Source organism: Pteropus vampyrus, unplaced genomic scaffold (genome assembly GCF_000151845.1).
Source record: "Pteropus vampyrus isolate Shadow unplaced genomic scaffold, Pvam_2.0 Scaffold221, whole genome shotgun sequence".
In the NCBI taxonomy this organism is placed as follows: domain Eukaryota; kingdom Metazoa; phylum Chordata; class Mammalia; order Chiroptera; family Pteropodidae; genus Pteropus; species Pteropus vampyrus.
This window is the reverse complement of record NW_011889002.1, coordinates 1430936-1450499: the sequence shown is the minus strand read 5'-3', so window position 1 is coordinate 1450499 and position 19564 is coordinate 1430936. Positions and strand designations below refer to the sequence as shown.

At 45.9% G+C, this 19564-nt stretch overlaps 1 protein-coding gene across 2 annotated transcripts in view; it reads left to right on the top strand.

Annotated features, from left to right (window-relative positions):
- Window positions 1–19326, top strand: part of TFAP2A (transcription factor AP-2 alpha) — a 22737-nt gene extending 3411 nt beyond the window's left edge. Inside the window, exons 1-7 of one of the 2 annotated variants that reach the window (XM_011373224.2) lie at window positions 3917–4756; window positions 5972–6406; window positions 9478–9529; window positions 11567–11798; window positions 13691–13809; window positions 15756–15897; window positions 17620–19326. In XM_011373224.2, coding sequence (XP_011371526.1) covers window positions 4730–4756; window positions 5972–6406; window positions 9478–9529; window positions 11567–11798; window positions 13691–13809; window positions 15756–15897; window positions 17620–17908 — 1296 coding nt within the window. In that variant the 5' untranslated portion in view covers window positions 3917–4729 and the 3' untranslated portion in view covers window positions 17909–19326. Of the gene's footprint in view, window positions 1–3916; window positions 4757–5971; window positions 6407–9477; window positions 9530–11566; window positions 11799–13690; window positions 13810–15755; window positions 15898–17619 lie in introns of those variants that run through there. The other variant, XM_011373223.2, reaches the window with a different exon arrangement.
- Window positions 19327–19564: the final 238 nt, after the last annotated feature.

Genomic DNA, 19564 nt, shown 5'->3' with positions numbered 1-19564 from the left:
AAAAAAAAAAAAACCGATGGGGCCAGCAGGCCCCTCTGTAGAACGGGAGAATGTAGACTGGCCAACTTAGATGAGAGGGTGGCTGCCGGGCCTTGGGGTTCCGCGTCAACCGAGCACTGCGCCGCGAGCGTGCCCGCGTTAGTAACATCACCAAATCATGAAGGAACTCTCCCTGCTTTAATTAAAAAGGGGGATCTTGGGAAAACTGGAGCAGATTAGCACAGTGAAGAGTTGGTTCCCAGCGATTTATTTTGATGCTTGCATGACACGGAGCACACATGTCGGTATTTCGGCTCAACTCCAGGAGCGACTGTGAGCCTCCATAGGAGTTCTGTATTCTTGTCATCGCACCTAGGAAACCCTTAGCCCAAACACCACATTGATTTATCACTCGGCCCTAGCTTCATACGAACGAGAGGAAAATCATTTAACCCCTGGGGCTGTTAAGTAACCTTTTCAGGGTACAATTTTTTACTTTACACGCGGCAATTAAAGAATCACAGCCCCGACCGAGCGACTGGAGCCTTTTGGCAAAATCTCCAACCTGGGGGGAAGCCCAAAGCCAATAAAACTCCCAAGTCTCTGCGGCCTGAAGTGGTGGCTCCCCCGAGCAGAGGCGATCTCTCGTTGGGCAAAAATCCTGGAGTGACTTCGCCGGTCTTGGTTTGGTGGTTGTATTTAATTGCGAAAGGGATAATAATTTCAATAAAATTGTACAGGGCCGAAAGGACGGCGCCGTTAGTGGCAGCAGGGGTGGGGGATAGGTGCTGAGCGCCAGGCCCCAGGCGCGGCTGCTCGGCCCCTGAGCAGTGTCCGGCCTTTGCTCAGGGCATCTCTCCGGCGAGGGGACGGAGAGGAAGGGGAGTGGGGAGAAATGGGGGAGGGGGCGTGAGGCGGGACTCAGGGAAGATTTCACTCGGCTCTCAGGCAGGCGCGCGCTCTAGGAGCAAGTTCGCAGCACGGAGAGGCCTTTATACCTGGGTCGGAGCGGCCGGCGGCAGATTGTGATGCTGGCGAGTAATTGGACTATTGTTGATATGCTAATGAGGCGATTAGGCGGTTGGTAAAGAGCTGGAAAAAGGGAAAAGTTTCTACCATTAGAGGGAGATCTCCGAGCGCACACGGGAGCTCTTTTCCTTCTCGCCTCCTCCTCACCCTCCTCCTCCTCCTTTTTGCCCTCCTCCTCCTCCTCTCCCTCCTCCTCCTCCGCTCACCGTCGCAGCCGGCACTTTGCGCTTACCCAGAGAGTAGCTCCACTTGGGTGCAAGGCGGAGAGGGGGCAAATCCGTTCACGCCGATCCATGAAAATGCTTTGGAAACTGACGGATAATATCAAGTACGAGGACTGCGAGGTAAGCGCGGCGCTGGCTCAGTTATTCTTGCGGCCTCAGGCTCAGACCTCTACCTTCTCGCACCTCCTCTGCTCGCAGCCAGCTGAGAAACGCGGGTGGGACAAACTTTCCCCAGCGCAGCGCCCGCCTCTCGGATTTGCCGGATGAACGCAGGGGAGAGGCTGGAGAGGGAGGACGTGGACTCTCCCTTTTTCATTTCCCTCCTTCGAACTCTGTGTCTCACTTTCCTCCCTTTTTTTTCCTGACCAATATTGGCTGTGCCTAAGAGTAGAGGGAAGAGACAAGCATGGGTTTTTGAAGCAATTGCTGGCAATTGGGCACGCGCCTGTGCACTCTGCGTGTCTCACCAGCGAGACTCTGAGCGCCCAAGTCATCAGGAAGAGAAAGGAAAGAAAAAACCCCTTTCTCTCTTTAACTTCCTCTCCGAATCGTAATATTCCTTCTTTTATTTATTTATTTATTTATTTATTTATTTATTTATTTATTTATCCTTACTTCCTATCGACCTCCCCGCCCCTCCCCCCCATCCTTAAAAGGCTCATTTCTATTTGGAGAAGGGGTCCGCAAACTTGGCTCTGAGCTTGGTTGCATCTCCCAGTTAGCGGGTTCAGTCTGAGAGCACTCATCTCCCAAATCGCTACCGGGCCCGCTCCAGGTACTCTATGTTATTCAAGAAGTTCTAAGCCGCTTCTCTCTCTAAGCAGCTTGGTCGGCGCATCTCTGCGGTGGGGGTGGAGGACTGCACCACGCAGAGCCTGCTGGCTGCCAGGTTTCCAAGCATTTGCCCCTGCAGCCGCCTGACACTTGACTGTGTGACCGTGGGAATCCTGGCAGGGCTGCACGCGACCACCGGTGCCGGGAGCCGCCCGGCCGATAGAGCGCGCCGCAAGGGAGCCCATTTGAAAACCCAGAGTCCCCAGAACTCGGCTTCTTGGGGCAGCCGGGGAAGCCCCAGCATCACACGTCCGCCCGCGGGAGGCACTGGGACCTGGCCTGGTGGCCGCTGCCCCAATCTCCCTCACAAACCCCGCTGAAATGAGTCACGGGAGGGGAAGGTGGAGGAGGTCCATGGTTGGAGATTACCTAACTAAATAGATGGCAGTCCTAGCTTTTGCTTTTTTTCTTTTCTTTCTTTTTGTCATTTGGAGCTGAGAATGTCAGGCATGGAAGTCTGTGAGGGCGCAGTGGCAGAGGTTTTGTCTTCACTTAAAATCAGAACCTGGGTTTATGTGAACGTGTGTCACTGTTGCCTCCCCAATTCTTCCTGTATTTTAAATCTTTCCCGGGCCCTCCCTTTTCGTCCTCTCCCTATGGAGTATGGGGTGACATCCCGCGGGGTAAAGCGCTTCTCTGGGGGCTCCTGTCGTGTGCGGTGCGCCGCGCAAACACACCACGTCAGACCGGCTGCTTTGTTTTCAGGGCGGGGGGCCCTTTGCGAGCTAGTCGAGGTGAAACTCAGTCCCTAAGTCTGCCAGGGTTTATTGCCCCGGTCTGTGCTGCGGCCGGAGGCTCAGGCATTCACTTTCCCGGAGGCCGAAACCCAGTTCCGAGAGCCGAGCCCGAACTTCCGCGCGGCGCTAGGTACCTATCGAACGTAGGTGGGAGGCGGTGACCTCGGACCTCGAGAGAGGGACTCTGTGGGCGCGCGTGTGAATGTGTGTGTGTGTGAAGCAAAAAAGAAAAAAGAAAGAAAAAAGCAAAGGTCAGAAACAAGACGAGTAAGAGAATAGAGTGAATGAAGGCTGCTTCATCAACTTTGACTGCGGTGGGAGAGTGCCGGGGCAGGGATTTCGGGTTTCCGAGCCGGCTTGGGGCTGTCTAATTATGTCGGGGCTCTGCAGGGACACGCAGGAGGCGAGGTGCCGCTTGTTCTGACAACCCGACGGGCAGACTGGCAGCCTTGCCGCGCTGGGAGAGAGCGAGCCGTGTCATCCGGGGGGGCGTCGGGCGGGAGTGGCCCAGCCAGTCGGACGGGTTTGAGCCGGGAGCTGGGAGCCCGTGCCAACGGCGCCCGGGCTGGGCCGCCTCGCGTCTCTGCGCTCAGCGGGCCGCGTCCCGGCTCCCGTCTCCTAGCCCCTGCCCTGGAGAGCCGAGGGCGGGGCGGCAACTGCTGCAGAGCTCACAGCCCCGGGTGTCCGAGGGAAGCTCGCGCGGAGGCGGTGGCGAGGGCCCGTCTGGAGCGGGGCGCCGGGCCATGGAGGACCGGAGAGGCAGCGGGCAGCCGAATCCCAGGTCTCAGGCCCGGCTGAGGAGTGGAGGAGCCCGCGGCCGGAGAGGGCGGGGAAGCACCTCCGGTGCCGAGAGCCCGATGAACGCCTGGACTCGGTCCCTGGCAGCTCCTGTCCGCAACGCACGGCCCCTACGGTATCCCGAGGTCTGCCCCAGCCTTTTAGGTCCGATTGTCCTCTCTCGCTTCCTTTCCCCCTCCTCCTCCCCCGCGGCCTCCCCCCTCCGTGCGCTCCTCCTTGGCCCCCTCCTCCCTCCCTCCCTCTTTTCCTCCCTCCTCTCGGGTTCTCCCTCCTTCCCTCCCTCCCTCCCCTCTTCCCACCCCGGGTTCCTCTCCCTCGCCCACACTTTCTTTCTCACACACGCAAGCAGACACATTCTCCCTCTCTGCGCTCTCTCCCTCCGTTTCCCTCGCTCCCTCTTTCTCTTTCACTTTTGCATGCCCTGCAACCTTTTAAAATGTTGCCCCTTCCCTGTGATTCGCCAGACGCCGCGCGGCGGCCCCCCGCGCGCTCGCCCGCTCCCTCTCTCGCCGGCTTTTTGTCTCTCGCGCTCCCGCTCCCCACCTCCGATTTGCTACACTGAGGCTCCCGTCAATGGACTGCATTGAGAGCCGGCTCCGGCGCGAGTTGCCTCTCCGCTTCACGCTCGATTTCCAGGCATTCTTCCCTTATTAAGTATTCGTGTAATATTAATAGTCATGAATATCTGCTATTAGGAGGCTCCAGGAACGCTGCCCAGCGCGGTTATTAGAAGCTCAAGCGAAGCCGCCGCTAAGAAAAGAGGGGGAGACACGGATTAAGGAACACGCACACACACAGAGACACACACACACTTTTTCTTTTTCCTTTTTTGGGGCTTTTCATTTTCTAAGGAACTTTGAATCATAACCGATCACGGCAGGATAGAGACCGTGGGTTCGACCAACTGAAGGCGCCTCTAGAATCGGTGGTTCAAGTTCGGATGGACCAGAGCCGGGCTCCAGCGCTCGGGGGAGCGTCGGCGCGGTGACTGGAGTCCTGGGTGGCGCTAGGCTCCCGGCGCCTTTTGTGTGGGGCGTACTCGGGCGGCGGGGCAGCCGGGCTCTCCAGGCTTGCTTTTTTTTTTTTTTTTTTTTTCCACCCTGACTCGTTACCCCAGACTCTTCGCAGATGTTAGTTCACAGTTTTTCAGCTATGGTGAGTCCCATCCCCACCCCCATCCCTGTTTCCTTAGGAATTCTATTCTGGAAACCTGGTGCTGCGGAGCTGCCGGAGACCTCGGGTTTCACGCCCAGGTTTCCAACAGGGTATCCCTTTCCATTGCATTTCTCTCTTTCCTTTTCTCTCTCTTTTCCATTTAAATAGAATGCTTTACCCCGCGTCCCCGCTCGACCTCTCCCGCACGCAGACCTACCTCACCGCTACTTGCCAGGCGTGTTTCTCGCCACGTTCATCTTTATTTCCTAGCGTCTTCACTTGTTCCCAAGATATGCTCAACATTTGATGCTTAATCCGTTTGCAGGAAAAACGCAACCCGGCGTGTCCCCTACTCTACCGGCCCAGGCTAAATCTCCAAGGGTTCGCGTTTCCTGTAACCAACTCTGTTCGCTTGTTTTGCAAGCGAATTGCAATAGAGGAACATAAAGTCAGGCGTTTCTTCTGCCCTTTGGGGCTGGGGTGTAAGGGGCGGGGGCCTCCGTTCCAGGGTGCACTCCCTCTCTTTTAAACCAAATAAGGCCGACTCTTTCTATTTTAAACCTTGACTTGAAGTCCCCTTTTCCCCATCCATATCATAAATCGACCCTGTGGAGAAAAAGACTCCTAAGGAAGCGGAAAAGACAGACCCCCAACCTGCAGTTAAAACCTTCTTTAAGCTGGTAATTTGAACGTGTGCTTTCGTTACAGCCCCTCTACGAAATATGTTTCTATTTAAATAGTCATGAAATGCCAATAGTCTTTGAGCATGTATGATTTTTTTCCCCCTCCAAATAAATGGAACAGGGTAAACAATAACGCACTGGCAGGCAGGTTCGAATCCCGAGGAAAAGAAAAGGCCGCTTCTACTGTTTAATATTTAGTAGGAATTTTAATTTTGCTTAAAAGAGGTTTCACGCTGCAGCTTAACAGGCTGTATATCGGGAGGCCTTTTCTGTCTTTTCCCCCTTTGAAAGAAAAGGCTAAGGAGAGTTTCTTATGTCCCCACATTTACACAGTCTAATTCTCTGCGTTTTGGGGAGAGCTCTTTTCACTTCTGGGGTATTTTCCGAAATGAACAATTTAGAGTTCATTTCTTTCTGCGGCCTGCAGACAGGAAAGGGCAGTGTCCCACTCAGTCCTGCGGGTGGATTTAGTATGGAGAGTTCTAACTCAACGTCTGACTTGTTGTTTCCCCTTCCTCTTGCTCTCTTCTAGGACCGTCACGACGGCACCAGCAACGGGACGGCACGGTTGCCCCAGCTGGGCACTGTAGGTCAATCTCCCTACACGAGCGCCCCGCCGCTGTCCCACACCCCCAATGCCGACTTCCAGCCCCCTTACTTCCCCCCACCCTACCAGCCTATCTACCCCCAGTCGCAAGATCCTTACTCCCACGTCAACGACCCCTACAGCCTGAACCCCTTGCACGCCCAGCCGCAGCCGCAGCACCCAGGCTGGCCCGGCCAGAGGCAGAGCCAGGAGTCTGGGCTCCTGCACACGCACCGGGGGCTTCCCCACCAGCTGTCGGGCCTGGATCCTCGAAGAGACTATCGGCGACACGAGGACCTCCTGCACGGCCCACACGGGCTTGGCTCGGGACTCGGAGACCTCCCAATACACTCCTTACCTCATGCCATCGAGGACGTCCCGGTAAGAGGCTGCGCAGACGGGTGAGAGAGGGAGTGAAGCCCCTACCCACCCACCCCCAGAGAAGATACCGGGAATATACAGCTGGTGGCCCCGGGTTTCCCTCAGTGCTGTTTACTTTTCAAATTTCCATTTTATTTTTTGGGCGGGCACTTTGAAGACCCAACATAGACAACCGAATTAAAAAGAAGTTGAGTTCTGCCCCTAGAACAGTGGTTCCTGGAGCTCCTTCAAACAATGCCTGCATTACCATTTCCAGCACAAAAAGATCAGATGAATGTCACCATTAACAATATCGTCCCCTCTCCAAGACAGTAAACTGTTTCGATTGGGAGAGGATCTAATTCTCCCGCTGAGTCTGGCATGGGGATTTCTCCCTGTCCTGGAAAAGATGTTAAATTCAACTGCAAAAGCTCATTAAATGTCCTCGCAATTTAAAAGAAAGTGTTAAAGATATACTAATAAAATTATCTTACCGGATTTTATAAGCACTAGTGATATCTAAAAGTTATATGTATACCCTCCCCTGATTAAAGAATAGTTAAGTAGCAAATCTGGGCAGAGAGACATTAAAATGCAGCCTTCTTCTCTTCCTAGGGGTGCTAAGTGCTGACCTCATAAATCATTAGCTAGGATCCCAACGCCTATCAGAACCTGCTACACCTCATATTAAATTAAATGTTTTGAGACTATTGGGCAATACATTATTTGAGTTCTAATTCAGTTATCAATAAATGCAGTTTAAAATGATTTCTTAATAAGCATGGGATTAGCGCATTTACCATTTACAATGTAAACCAGGCTATTGATAATTTGAAAATACTTTCTGAAATTAAATTTAAACCAGCATCTTTGCTTCAATTCTACATATTTATGGTTTCCTCACAACCTTCTTGAAATGGAATTAGAACAAGCCAATAATTTTATTAAAGCTGTAAAGGCTCTGTTAATGCTGCTTTTCTTTGGAGAGGAAATGTATCTGGATGTGATTTTTGCTAAAATGCTATTTCAAATTACTGCATCAAATATTGCAGCAATATGTCCGTTGACAGTTTAATGATTACTGCATTAGATTGCAAAGAAAATGGTCAGATGAACTTACCTGCTTGCATGGTGAATTTAAAACATTATTTAAGTTTCATAGGAAAATAGAAAATTTATTACATCTCTCATTTAGCCCAGTTAATCACTGAAATTTGTTGGTTATGTTTAGTACCCTTTCATGGAAACCAGGAAAGCAGGCATTTGATCCAATGTGGGTTTTAGTAAGCATTGTTATGTGCGTGTGTTCAAACATGTTTTTAGAAATCGCTATTAAATAGTGCATTTCTTGGGAAGAAAAATGAGAGGAGCAATAGTTGAGAAAAAGAGCAATTAAAAAACAAACCTGGAAGTTGTGATCCTTTTAGTTCCCCTTCTCAGAGTCTGTGAATCCTTTTCCTAGCCTCCTCTTTAGAAATATTTGAATTGCAAAATAACATGGCAAGCTTTGGGAACTACTGTGAATTAGAATCGCTCTACTTTGCAAAAATTCCAAAGTGGCTGGTGTGAATTCTTAACACCTGTATAGTCACTCTTTGTGGTGAAATTGGTCAGTAGGAAAAATTAACCAAATGATCAAATAAAAACAAGGAAACCCAGTTGCTGCTCTTCCCCCTCCCTCCTCCACCTTTTAAGAAAAAAAATCTTTCAAAGGAATTTGGGTCACGAAAAGGGTTGTTTTCAATTTTCCTATTGCTGCAATAGTTAACCTTTAATAAGAATGACTGCTAAATATTTAAGAAAATCAAATCGATGGTGAAAATTATTTAATCATTAATATCTCAGTGGGGTTTTAAACTTAACAGTCTTCCCTGTATGGACAAGGTCTAGAAATAACACAAATAAAAGTATTATGCCACACTACATTTACTTTATGGGTTTAGGGTGCATGCATAAAGGGATCATATTTCCCCATATAGTTAAAACACAAGAACTGCAGCAGTAGTCATTTCTGAACATTTCTCAATTTAATTATACTTAAATCCAGAAGCACTTTAGGCAAGTTACAAATGAGAGCATTGAGTATAATAAAACCTGTAATAAAGCAACTTAGTACCATCCACCCGGAATCATTGCGATCAGGCACAATTAACAGGAGCATAAATCCAAGACAGAATGGAAAAGGTTCGAATCAGTATTATTGTTGGACAAAGACTAGAGAAGGAAGTAATAGTTTTTTAAATGGCAATGCCTGTGTTTGGTAACAATTGCGAAATCTTCTATCTCAGCAGCCCTGGTGCTAATTTGTAAACACAGCCAGACATTATATTGCCTGTCAGTTTCTGCATTAGAAAACATGATTTCGTTTTACTTTCTAATCACGTTTTAACTCTGGCACACATGTATATCCATTCGTCTGTAAAAAAGAAAGAAAAAAGAAAAAAAAATCCCACACCAGCAATGTGCTGCTGGACAACAGGAAAACCTCAAAGGTTTCTTTTTTCTTCTTCTTCTTTTTTTTAAAATCATTTTCATATTCCTGTCTGATATCCAGTTTAGGCAGTAGTCCTTTTAAAAATTTTTTTTCATTTTTCCATACGAAGGGGTGTATATACATTTGCTATTTATCACAGTACCTAATATTTCCAACACTCCTCTGTTACTCTTGCCTCTGTCATTTCTATTGTGTTTCTGTTTTTTTGCTGCCTGAGCACTGGAATCGCTAGAAGTCCGAAGCTGATAAGGCACCAAACTAATGCTGGATGCATTTAAAAAGGTTGAACTGATTGTGAGAAAGATTAGGTGCTCCAAGACTTGATTTAATTTCCAAGGAAAGTTTTATTCCCCACCTCCACCTTTCAAACATGGATTATTTGCTGAGGGAGAAGAAATTGGCCATGGGTGTGCAGTGAAACCTCTTGAGTTGCAAAGCCCCAAATTCCAATAAGCCAAGAGGAGATGTTTATATATAAATGTCGCTAGATGGGGGGAATTTAGATTCTACACCTTCCCTTCCCCCCATCTTGCACAGAATATTCATTTCCTTTTGTTTTGATTATACATTTACATCCATGTGTATCCTTTTGTTGCAGCATGTAGAAGACCCGGGTATTAACATCCCAGATCAAACTGTAATTAAGAAAGGTAAGCCATTTCCTTCTGCATTCCAAGCATGTCCTTACAGGCATAGTGCTATTTAAAAGATCTTGCAGAGCTGTATTTATTTTTTTCAAATAGGATTTTCCTAAAAGCTCAGAATTAGCAAATAGGCATAGAACAGCAATGTTTAAATGATCGTCTTTCAGTGTTAGTAGTGGCAACAGGCTAGCTTTGTTCTGATTCATGATTTGACCATTTAATTTAGTTTAACGATATCGAGACAAACACATGAAATGTGTAATAGTTGAACTGATTTGAAAGTGGTATTTCAATTTTGAAACGTTTTAATAGTTTAATCTATTGTGTGAGTGGCCGAGTGTTAAGAAGTGTAACAGTCTAAAAGAGTGCAAACAATTTAATATTAGTATATAAGGACAGATGATAAAGATGTAGCATTCCTTACCAGAGGGAAAAAACCTTCCATGTTCTTCAATTTAATTTCTCATTAGCTGTTTGAGGGTTTTAAACTTTGTGAATTAGGTTAACAAAAATTTGGCTTTTGGTTAAAATTAGCATCTTGAAGATGTCAGGATTGTTAGTATTAATTGTTCAGAGCAAAAATTGTTTCAAAAAGTGTCAAGTAATTTGGATGGATTTGTAATCTGTATTGTATTTAGTGAGTAGAAATAAAGTTTATCGGACTAAATGCTATTCACAGCAGCTTTTTTTTTGTTATGGTGGCAATGTTACATTTCAGGATTCTATGCACCACCAGAGGACGATGCTATATAAAACTGTTCTCATTTCTAACCCCAATCAGTATATTGTTAGCTAGTTTAAAGTTTCATTTTTGCATCTGTGAAGTCTTTGTCACGTCAAATTAGATGTGCAAGGGATAAATCTTAAGAGATGCTCTTTCCAAGTCGACATGATAATTGGCTCTTTTATTAGTAATCTCTCAAGAGTTCGTTTAACTCCTATTGTCTCTATTAGCCTCCCCAGAGCTATTAATGTCACAAGTGATCTATCCAAAACTAGAGCCGTCACCCCCACCTCCCCATACGTCTAGAATATCCCCATTAAAGAGGGAGGAATACTGTGATGCGAATGGATGTATATTATATATATCTACATGTGGAATTTTAAATTACAAATGCATACTGTACTAAAATGGTTGTGAATGCATCTAATTACATTGGTGTTGAGAAAGGTAACGTTAGTACACTTCCTGCTGGTCTTGAATTTTTTTCTAACTATGGTGGGTCCAACAATGAAGAGCTTATAATTTTAATTAGTAATATATCCTCCTCACATTCCCACTGAAGACACAAGTGGAGGACTATTAACTATTTGCTCAACAAAAGGACACATTGCTAGTATTCTATGGTAGGCCTGTTTATTCAAAACGGGACTTGGAATGGATTTCCAAAACTTGAGTCTCTCAAAACTAAACACAGGAAAGGGCCTATTTATCAAAAGGATGGGGCATGTGTGGTGTCTAACAACAGAATACACCACTTCCCAGACTGGTGCCTTAACTGAAATGCTCATTTACAGGCTGATTTAGCCATCTAAACTCTGGGCTGATTTTAATTATAGGTCTTTGAAGCAATTTCTTCCCAACACTAAACCCCTCACTCCACAAAACTTCAAAGTACACATAGCTTGCTCTCCGTTTACAAACGTAACTTCCTCCCCTGCACCCCAAACCCGTGCTCCAGCACCTCATCTAGGGCCCACTCCCTTCGGATGCTGAGAGCGGAGAGGGTCACAATTTCACCACCAGCTCTACACAGTACTTTTGCGGCTGAAAGGAAAGGGTCCAGGAAGACGCACAGGCCTGGCTGGCAGGGTTGGGTAGGGTGAGGTGGGGTGAGGCGCGCCGAGTGGCAGAGGCTCGATCCCCAGGACGGAATAGAGCAGGGAACAGGGAAGGAGATGGGTAAAGAGCCATGGAATTTTCAGGGGTGGAAGAAAAGTGGGGTTTGTGGCGCAAGCCTGGGCGCCGGCCCAGCCGAGGTCTGGCAGGACTTGGGTGGGATCCTCGACGCCCACAAGCGGCCTCCTGGTCTGTCTCCACAGGCCCCGTGTCCCTGTCCAAGTCTAACAGCAACGCCGTATCCGCCATCCCCATTAACAAGGACAACCTCTTCGGTGGCGTCGTGAACCCCAACGAAGTCTTCTGTTCAGTTCCGGGTCGTCTCTCGCTCCTCAGCTCCACCTCGAAGTACAAGGTCACGGTGGCGGAAGTACAGCGGCGCCTCTCACCCCCGGAGTGTCTCAACGCTTCGCTGCTGGGCGGAGTGCTGCGGAGGTGAGGCCTGACGCAGCCCGCCGCGCCCCGCTGCGCCCCGCCCCGCCCCGCCCCGCCGGCAGGGGAAACACTGCGCCTGCGTTGGGGTGGCGACGCAAACGGGCCTCGCGCCACAGCCCTCCCTTCGCGAGAAAAGAAAGGGGCGGGGAGAAGAGCGTGAAACTGGGTGGGTGGGGGCTGGAGGCGGGGCGAGGTAGCATGCGCTTGCGCTCTCCGCCGCTTTCCCGCGCGCTCTGGGGTTCTGGGGCGCGCCTGGTTCGGCAGCCGCAGCGCGCTCACGGGGTCCTTCGGTCCCTCCCGCCCCTTCCTGCGCGCACGCGCAGCTCTCTCCGCCGTGGGCTCAGTCCCAGCTGCTGCAGCCGCGGGGCGCTTTCCAGCCACCTTTATCCTCATCGCGCACACCTTGCAGGCCATGGAAAGCTTCTTCTTGGGCTTCTCACTTTACCATACCAACGTGTAGGATCTCCGACAGTAACCCACCGTCCCTGGGGGTTTTAAGTACACAACAGTGGTTTTCTCTTGAGTCCGCACGCTACAACCCCGCAGTCATTGCCAGACAGCGAATTCCCATGCCCAGGGCACTCACGTTAATGGTTGAGATGTACGGCGGCCGCTGTGTGTGCCAGGCAGCGTGCAAGGCACGTTTAAGTGTATTATGTGTAGTCGCTACCGGCGAATGCATGTTACATAGGTGGCCAGGGACTCTCATCTCACCCTCATGAAATCGGAATGATTCATTTAGTAGGTAAGATTTTATAAGGATAAGCGAGGTGAAGCATCTTCCCTCAGGGCGAGTTTCTTCCTCCTAAGGGCTTCTTCCTCCTAGGTGAAGTTTTGAGTGGTGGGTCTTGTGTTGAACATTTCCCAGATAACATTTACACATTTTTTCCTTTTTTTTTTTTTTAAATAATGTACACCAAACACTTCATCCTTCTAACATTTATTCATTTATCTATCTATGGACTCTTAGTTCTGCTCTGATGGGGTATATCTCATACAAAGCCTACGAAACTGTTTTTGGAAGATTTTAAGAGCTACTCTAATCTTCCTTCTTCAGAGTCATTTTGCTTTCCCTTTGTAATCTTTCACTGTCACAGATCTGAATCCATCCTCTGCCTTTTTCTCCCCTTCCCCCATCCCCAATATTGGAGACTGTTTACCTAGGGGAGTATAAGATAATCCACACAATTAAAGAGCGCTTGAGTAGGGAATAAAATCTGAAATTAATTAATTTGCTGTTTTATTTAAACAATTTATCTTAACCACTTTCTGATTATGGGAGTCTATTTAGACATCTATTTAGAACTGCTTCCATTGTCTCTGAAATCAGTGAAATTTTTAAAGGCTGATATCAACTTTTGACATTTCCAGTTAGGCTGGTGACATGGCATGTAAACAGTTGGTGAAACAAATTTCCTATTGGGGCTAAAGCCAGAGCAAGAAATGTGGGAGTGATGATAACTTTGGTTACTCTGAACAACCTAACAGATCTTACAAAGACAATTTAAAGACCCTACTGGGATTTGTGTGATTGTAACAACAGGGAAAATGTACAGTAATCAGTTAAACTGAAAAATAGCTCAACCCCTAGAGGTGAGAGTTGTTTTTGTTTGTGGTTCTTCTTTAGAGAGTTGAGAAATCAAAACCTTCCAACCTGCCACAATAGATGCAGTGATAACTGAACACTGGGGGTGCTTTACACTTTAATAAGTATTTATCTCCTATGCTCTTTCTGTACCATTCTTTCCTAGATTTCCCTCCCTTAAATATCTCGGGGCCATGATTCTTAATTTTTAGAAGCACATTTTATGAAGTTGTCAAAATGACTATAATGTGAGGCGTAGCAACCCCAATGTTTTCTAAATCTCTTTCTCCCATATATTGTGAAACAGGGCGAAGTCTAAAAATGGAGGAAGATCTTTAAGAGAAAAACTGGACAAAATAGGATTAAATCTGCCAGCAGGGAGACGTAAAGCTGCCAACGTCACCCTGCTCACATCACTAGTGGAGGGTAAGCGAGTCTACTTGCCAACAAGAAGGAACTTTCTTCTGGGAAAATGGATGATACTTAGTGGCCAGATGTTTGATTGTATTTTGTGTCAATTGGGCATTTTCATTTTTTTTTTTTTCCCCCGGAGAACAAAGCAGGAAATGAATGGAATTCTTGCATGTCAAAAACTGATTTGCATTTACTTCTGTCCTCCTTTCCTCTTCCCTTCTGCCACAAAATTTTACCTTTCCAGCCCAATTCTGACCTAAATGATTGTGAAAATTTAAGAACTGCATATTTCCAAGTTCCTGTCTCCTTTATAGAGCTCAGCAGTAAATCACTTAAGGTATTCTGACATCTGCGTTTGAGAAATGCGTGACCATTACTTCCTGAATTAATTTGGGAATCTTTGACCTGCATCCTGATTTAAGACCGTCCTGAAAGCTAAGGGTTATATGCCCTTTTAGGTTTTTGTTTTACAAACATATGCTTCCTTATCTCTCCTTTAACTACTGGAGAGGAAGAAAAGTGAGCAATTTTAAACTTTGAATTGTTTGGATAGGAAAAGAAAAAAATATATAAGCATTGTAAAAACTTTTTCATGGCAGTTTTCAACACATATGCATGCACCCATACATGCATACACACACACACACACACACACACAGACAACATACGCATATATGCTTCCAAACCCCTCAAAACAAAAGCTAACTCTGTCTGACTCCCTGCTCAAGATATGTTGTCACCAGAATCCACTCACATTCTTGCTTCCTCTAGATTCCTGTTAAGTTTTTCTGATAATAAATTGGCTTAAGTTTGAGTGTGTTGGTGTAAAAGTATAGCTTTCTTGCATTTTCCTCCGTGTTCCTTTAGAAATGTCTTATGCCAATAGGAATAAAAGCACTTAAATTATCAGGAACATTTGAAAACTTCCATTTGTATTTAAAGAAGGCATTTTATCGTGTTTACATCTTGTATTTGAGGAGATATATTACAGTTGAATTCAAGTTCTGGTTTTGTAAATAACTAAAAAATGTTTAAAGCCATAAATTTTAAAGAGGAATCCTATGAATCATTTGTTAAAGATGGTGTTAAACCATGGTGTCAAAGATGAAAATATAACTTAAATAATAAGCAATTGTTTAGTGCCAGAAACTCATCTACAATAGCGTTGTATTTATTATATTAAAAATAACACGAGTGCATAGAGAACCCTCTATCCATATCCCAAAAGAACTATATGCAAAGAAAATGGCACTAGTGGCTTTGGAAGTAGTGTAAGAGTGTGTATGGGTTTGGGGGTTGAGTCCTGTAGCAGGGAGGCAGTTTCTGGAGAACTGTTATTGTTTGTGATCCGCTCCATTTTATGGAAACAAGCTCTGCGGAGAGGGCTTTGATGCTCTAATTGGCGCATGCGTTCTTCCGGAGCTGGAGCTAATGGCAGGAAGCCCTGCAGTAAAAACCAACTGGTTCAGGAAATTAAAACCAAAGATTCGAAAATCAACAACACAGACAGACTCAGTGGAGTGACCCTCAAATCCTCTTGGTTAATCGGTTTGGATGAACAGATAATTATATGCGATCAAGTTAAAATGTAAACCCTTAGCTGTTCCCTTGCAGAAAAGCTCAAGGAGTAATTATGAATATCATTTATGAATGTGTTGATAGGTGTGAGGTGGGAATACAAGAAACGTTTTAAGAGAGAAGTTGGAAAAGTGTTATTAGGGTGGTGAGGGATGAGACTGGAGGGTAGTGGATGGGATTTATATTTTCAAATCATCTTGGCCTTCTAGGATATGTGCACATTTTTCCTGATAACATCCATCAGATCATACAAAAGGGAAATAAAATGCTGGAAATATGTTTCCTTCAATGTCTTAGTTAAGAAAATAAGGTTGTTGGGAAGAAGTTTTGATCCCAATTCTTCATTCTCTTGCACTCGCCTCCCTCTCACCTCTTGCCAGGAGAAGCTGTCCACCTTGCCAGGGACTTTGGGTACGTGTGCGAAACCGAATTTCCTGCCAAAGCAGTAGCTGAATTTCTCAACCGACAACATTCCGATCCCAATGAGCAAGTGACAAGAAAAAACATGCTCCTGGCTACAAAGTAAGGCGTTTACCTCTTCAGGGTCTCTGTATCTCATTGTGAAGAGAAACAAAAATCAAAATTGTTTTTGCTCTCACATTTCTCCTCTTTTCCTTTTGTGTTTTTTAATCAGCTTTGTTGTAAATATTGATGTCACAACGCAATTTTATAAACCATAATCTATTTTAAAGGGGAAATACAAGTAGGATTATTCATGTGTTTCCGTCTTTTCCCTCTCTTCTGCCCTACCTTCTCATTTGGAAAAAAAAAAATTAATATGTGTGGGGGTGGAGATAGTAGGGATTTGGTCAAAGCTGAGTGCAGATTTGTGACTATGTCATTTGAGAAAGACCAGAATCAAGTCCTTAAAGGAGTAACTGGCTTGCCTAGATCAGTTTTTGTCTTCTGTCAATGTTCTCCAAGGACAAGGATTAAGCAGTGGCCTGCAAAATGTGCAAGCCAGAAGCTGTCCTAGTTTCAACCCTAATCCCTTATCCCATTTCTTGCCTTCCTTTTTCTTCCCTCCTCAAAAGTCACACACACACACACACACACACACACACACACACACACACACACACGGCCTAGAAGTTTTAGCCCACAGGCGGGATGTCAAGTAGGTTTCAAAATGGCCCAAGTTATATTCCCATGGGTGCCTGGGCTGAATAGGCTTCTCCAGGTGGTGTGTGAAAAGAAAATGATTGTTTTGATATGTTTTCTGGAAATTAAAAGGCTTGTTTGGAAGCCCTTAATTATCAAAGTCCATGTCACAGGAGGGCATGAAACCAGAGGGCAGAGGCTGAGGCCTCTGGTGGGACAGTTTCTGTCCTGGGGACATCAGCTGGTCTTGGAGAAGGCAGCCTGCCAGTGCTTCCCATTCTCCCTTCTCCCTAACCTCCTCCCCCACAGGAATGCCTGAGCTAGTTCTTGTTTCCCAGATTCAGAGACAGAGCTTCCAGTGTGTAGGCCTCATCTGCCTGTATTTCAACTTTTTCTCTTCCTTTAGCTTACTAAGCACATCTATAGTCACAATTTCCTTAGAGAATTTTAATTTATTTTGATGTGTGGGAAAAAACTTGGAATGGGAAATTAAAACGTCTGTTCCTTCTTCCCAAAACTACTTTGAATTATCCCCAAGTAACAAGTTTTTCATGCCTTTTTTTAAAAAGCTAAATAATCTCAAGAAAAGTTTTGCCTTTGTGTTCACATCCAATTGATTTGAGGGTGAATGAGTGGAGACTTCATCCCACAGACTGTTACTGAGGTTTCTCTAGAAGATCAGAGAAGAGGATCTCTATAATATTTTCAATAGGACAGCTGATGGCTGCAAGCTATTGGCTATTGAAGAGAGGCTTGTGTTTCCGACTCCTTGTCCTTGTTACTCTCCTTTGTTTGTATTTTCATGTGTGAAGTGTTTTCCTGTGTCTAGGATGTTGGTGTAGTGAGAGAGAAGAGGATTAGAAGAGTGGTGTAGCTTGGAGGAGAGAGGGAGAGGGAGAGGGAGAGAAAGAGAGAGAAGCAGCGTATGTGGAAGGATTTAAGGAAGGAGAGATGTTTTAGTGAACACTGGATCTCCCAGCATGTGGCCACTGCATGTCTGTCTCTGGGGCCTTGGGTCAGGTCAGTGTCTGTTGGATCCAGGCAGAGGTAACTGCAGGGAGAGAGGTTCTTTTTGCTGCTGGTGCTGCCCGCAGGGGAGCCTCATGTCTCTCTCTCTCTCTCTCTGCTTCACTTGTGCTGTAGACAGATATGCAAAGAGTTCACCGACCTGCTGGCTCAGGACCGATCTCCCCTGGGGAACTCGCGGCCTAACCCCATCCTGGAGCCCGGCATCCAGAGCTGCTTGACCCACTTCAACCTCATCTCCCACGGCTTCGGCAGCCCGGCGGTGTGCGCCGCGGTCACAGCCCTGCAGAACTATCTCACTGAGGCCCTTAAGGCCATGGACAAAATGTACCTCAGCAACAACCCCAACAGCCACACGGACAACAGCGCCAAAAGCAGTGACAAAGAGGAGAAACACAGAAAGTGAGACTCTCCTCCGGCCCTGCCCCCTTTCATGCCTCACCAGGCCCCTCCCCTCCGCCCCCTCTGCACCCTCCCTCCTTTGCCCACCCACTCAGATTCCCCCCACCAACCATCACCGGCAGGTGACAGCTCCGGGATCAGCAAACCCCCACTGCTGCTACTGCTGCTGCTACTGCTGCTGCTGCCACCGCCTTCATCTTCCAGTCTGGGAGTCTTGGGGCCTGCTCTCCACTGTCAGTAGGGCAGCTCCTGCTGACTCAGGCCCCTGCCTCAACTTTCCCCATCAGCACCAACTTCCATTTGCCCTCATGTGGAGCCTAAGAGAACAGAACAGGCCGTGATGCCAGCAAAGAAAAGTTCTGTCCTAGTTTGTGAACCTTTTTTTTAAAAAAGAAAAAAAAAAAATCCCACAAATCAACAACAGCAACAACAACAACAAAAATTAAAACTTTTTTTCTAAAAAAAGAATGTAAAAATTTTAAAAAAATGGTGTGAGCTTCATGGGACTGAATCACCACCTTCCCTTACATACTTCAGTTCAGATTGTAGCCATATTTAAAAAAAAAAGGCAAAAAGGATAATGACATTTTTATCAGTATTGTGAATAAACTTGAACACAAATACACGAAGTTCCATGTCATGTCTTCAGTTGTAGAAGTTTTTCCTCTTCAAGGTAAAGCGACCAACTTGAACTTTCTCTGGCAACACGATTCACAGTTATATAAGGGAATCAGTGTTCATGTCTCTGTATATATTTATTTATGTGTAATTTAATGGGAATTGTAAATATGGTGAGTCTGTTTTAAGCCTTTTTTTTTTTTATTTATCTGGTGATCTTGTTTACCTCTTGTTTAGTGGGTTTTAAATCTTCCCTCTTAGTTCTTCATGTGGTTCATGGTACTTATTTAGAAATTCAAGGTTTGGGGGACTTTTTTTTTTCTCTGGGATTCATGAATTTAGCCCTGTTGTAGCATGTTAAAGACGACAATGAAACAGCTGAACAAATAAACAAGTAAAATAAAATTTTATATACAATTAGTATTACATTTAGCTTTTCATTGAACTGGAAGAAAAATTGATATTGGACCTTGGAAAGATTTTTAAACTTGAGTGGTTTGATAACCCTTCTATGTAATGTGGGGAGAAAAAAAAGTTAATTTTATCCCACTGTCCTCCCTTAAAAGCATTACTGAGCAATAAATGAGTATTGTCTTTAAACCAAGGGTTAGGGATTTTTTCTCTCTTTCTTTTTGTTCAAAGAACTTCAAACACTTGGGACCACCTGGTATTCTGTATTTTCACTGGCCATTTTGGAAGCAGTTCTAGTTGTATTGTATTGAGTTGTGCTGGCAGTAGTTTCCATGCCTGTCAATGTATCATAGTCCTTTGTTGCCCAGATAAATAAATATTTGATACGCTTTATGTCGATTTTTTTTTATTCAGTGGCTGTCTTTACCCAGGCGTATTTTTGTTCTTGGCAGTATTTTTTATTCAGTATGGTTACAGTAATTGAGTTTAACTCTCCCTTGGCAATTGCTCCTTGCAATAAGCAGCTGAACCCATTGTTTCCCTCAAGTATAATAAAAACTTACTTTCAACTTGGAGTTCAGAGCAGGGTATCATTTAGATATTCCACTGAGTCTATATTCAGACAAATGAC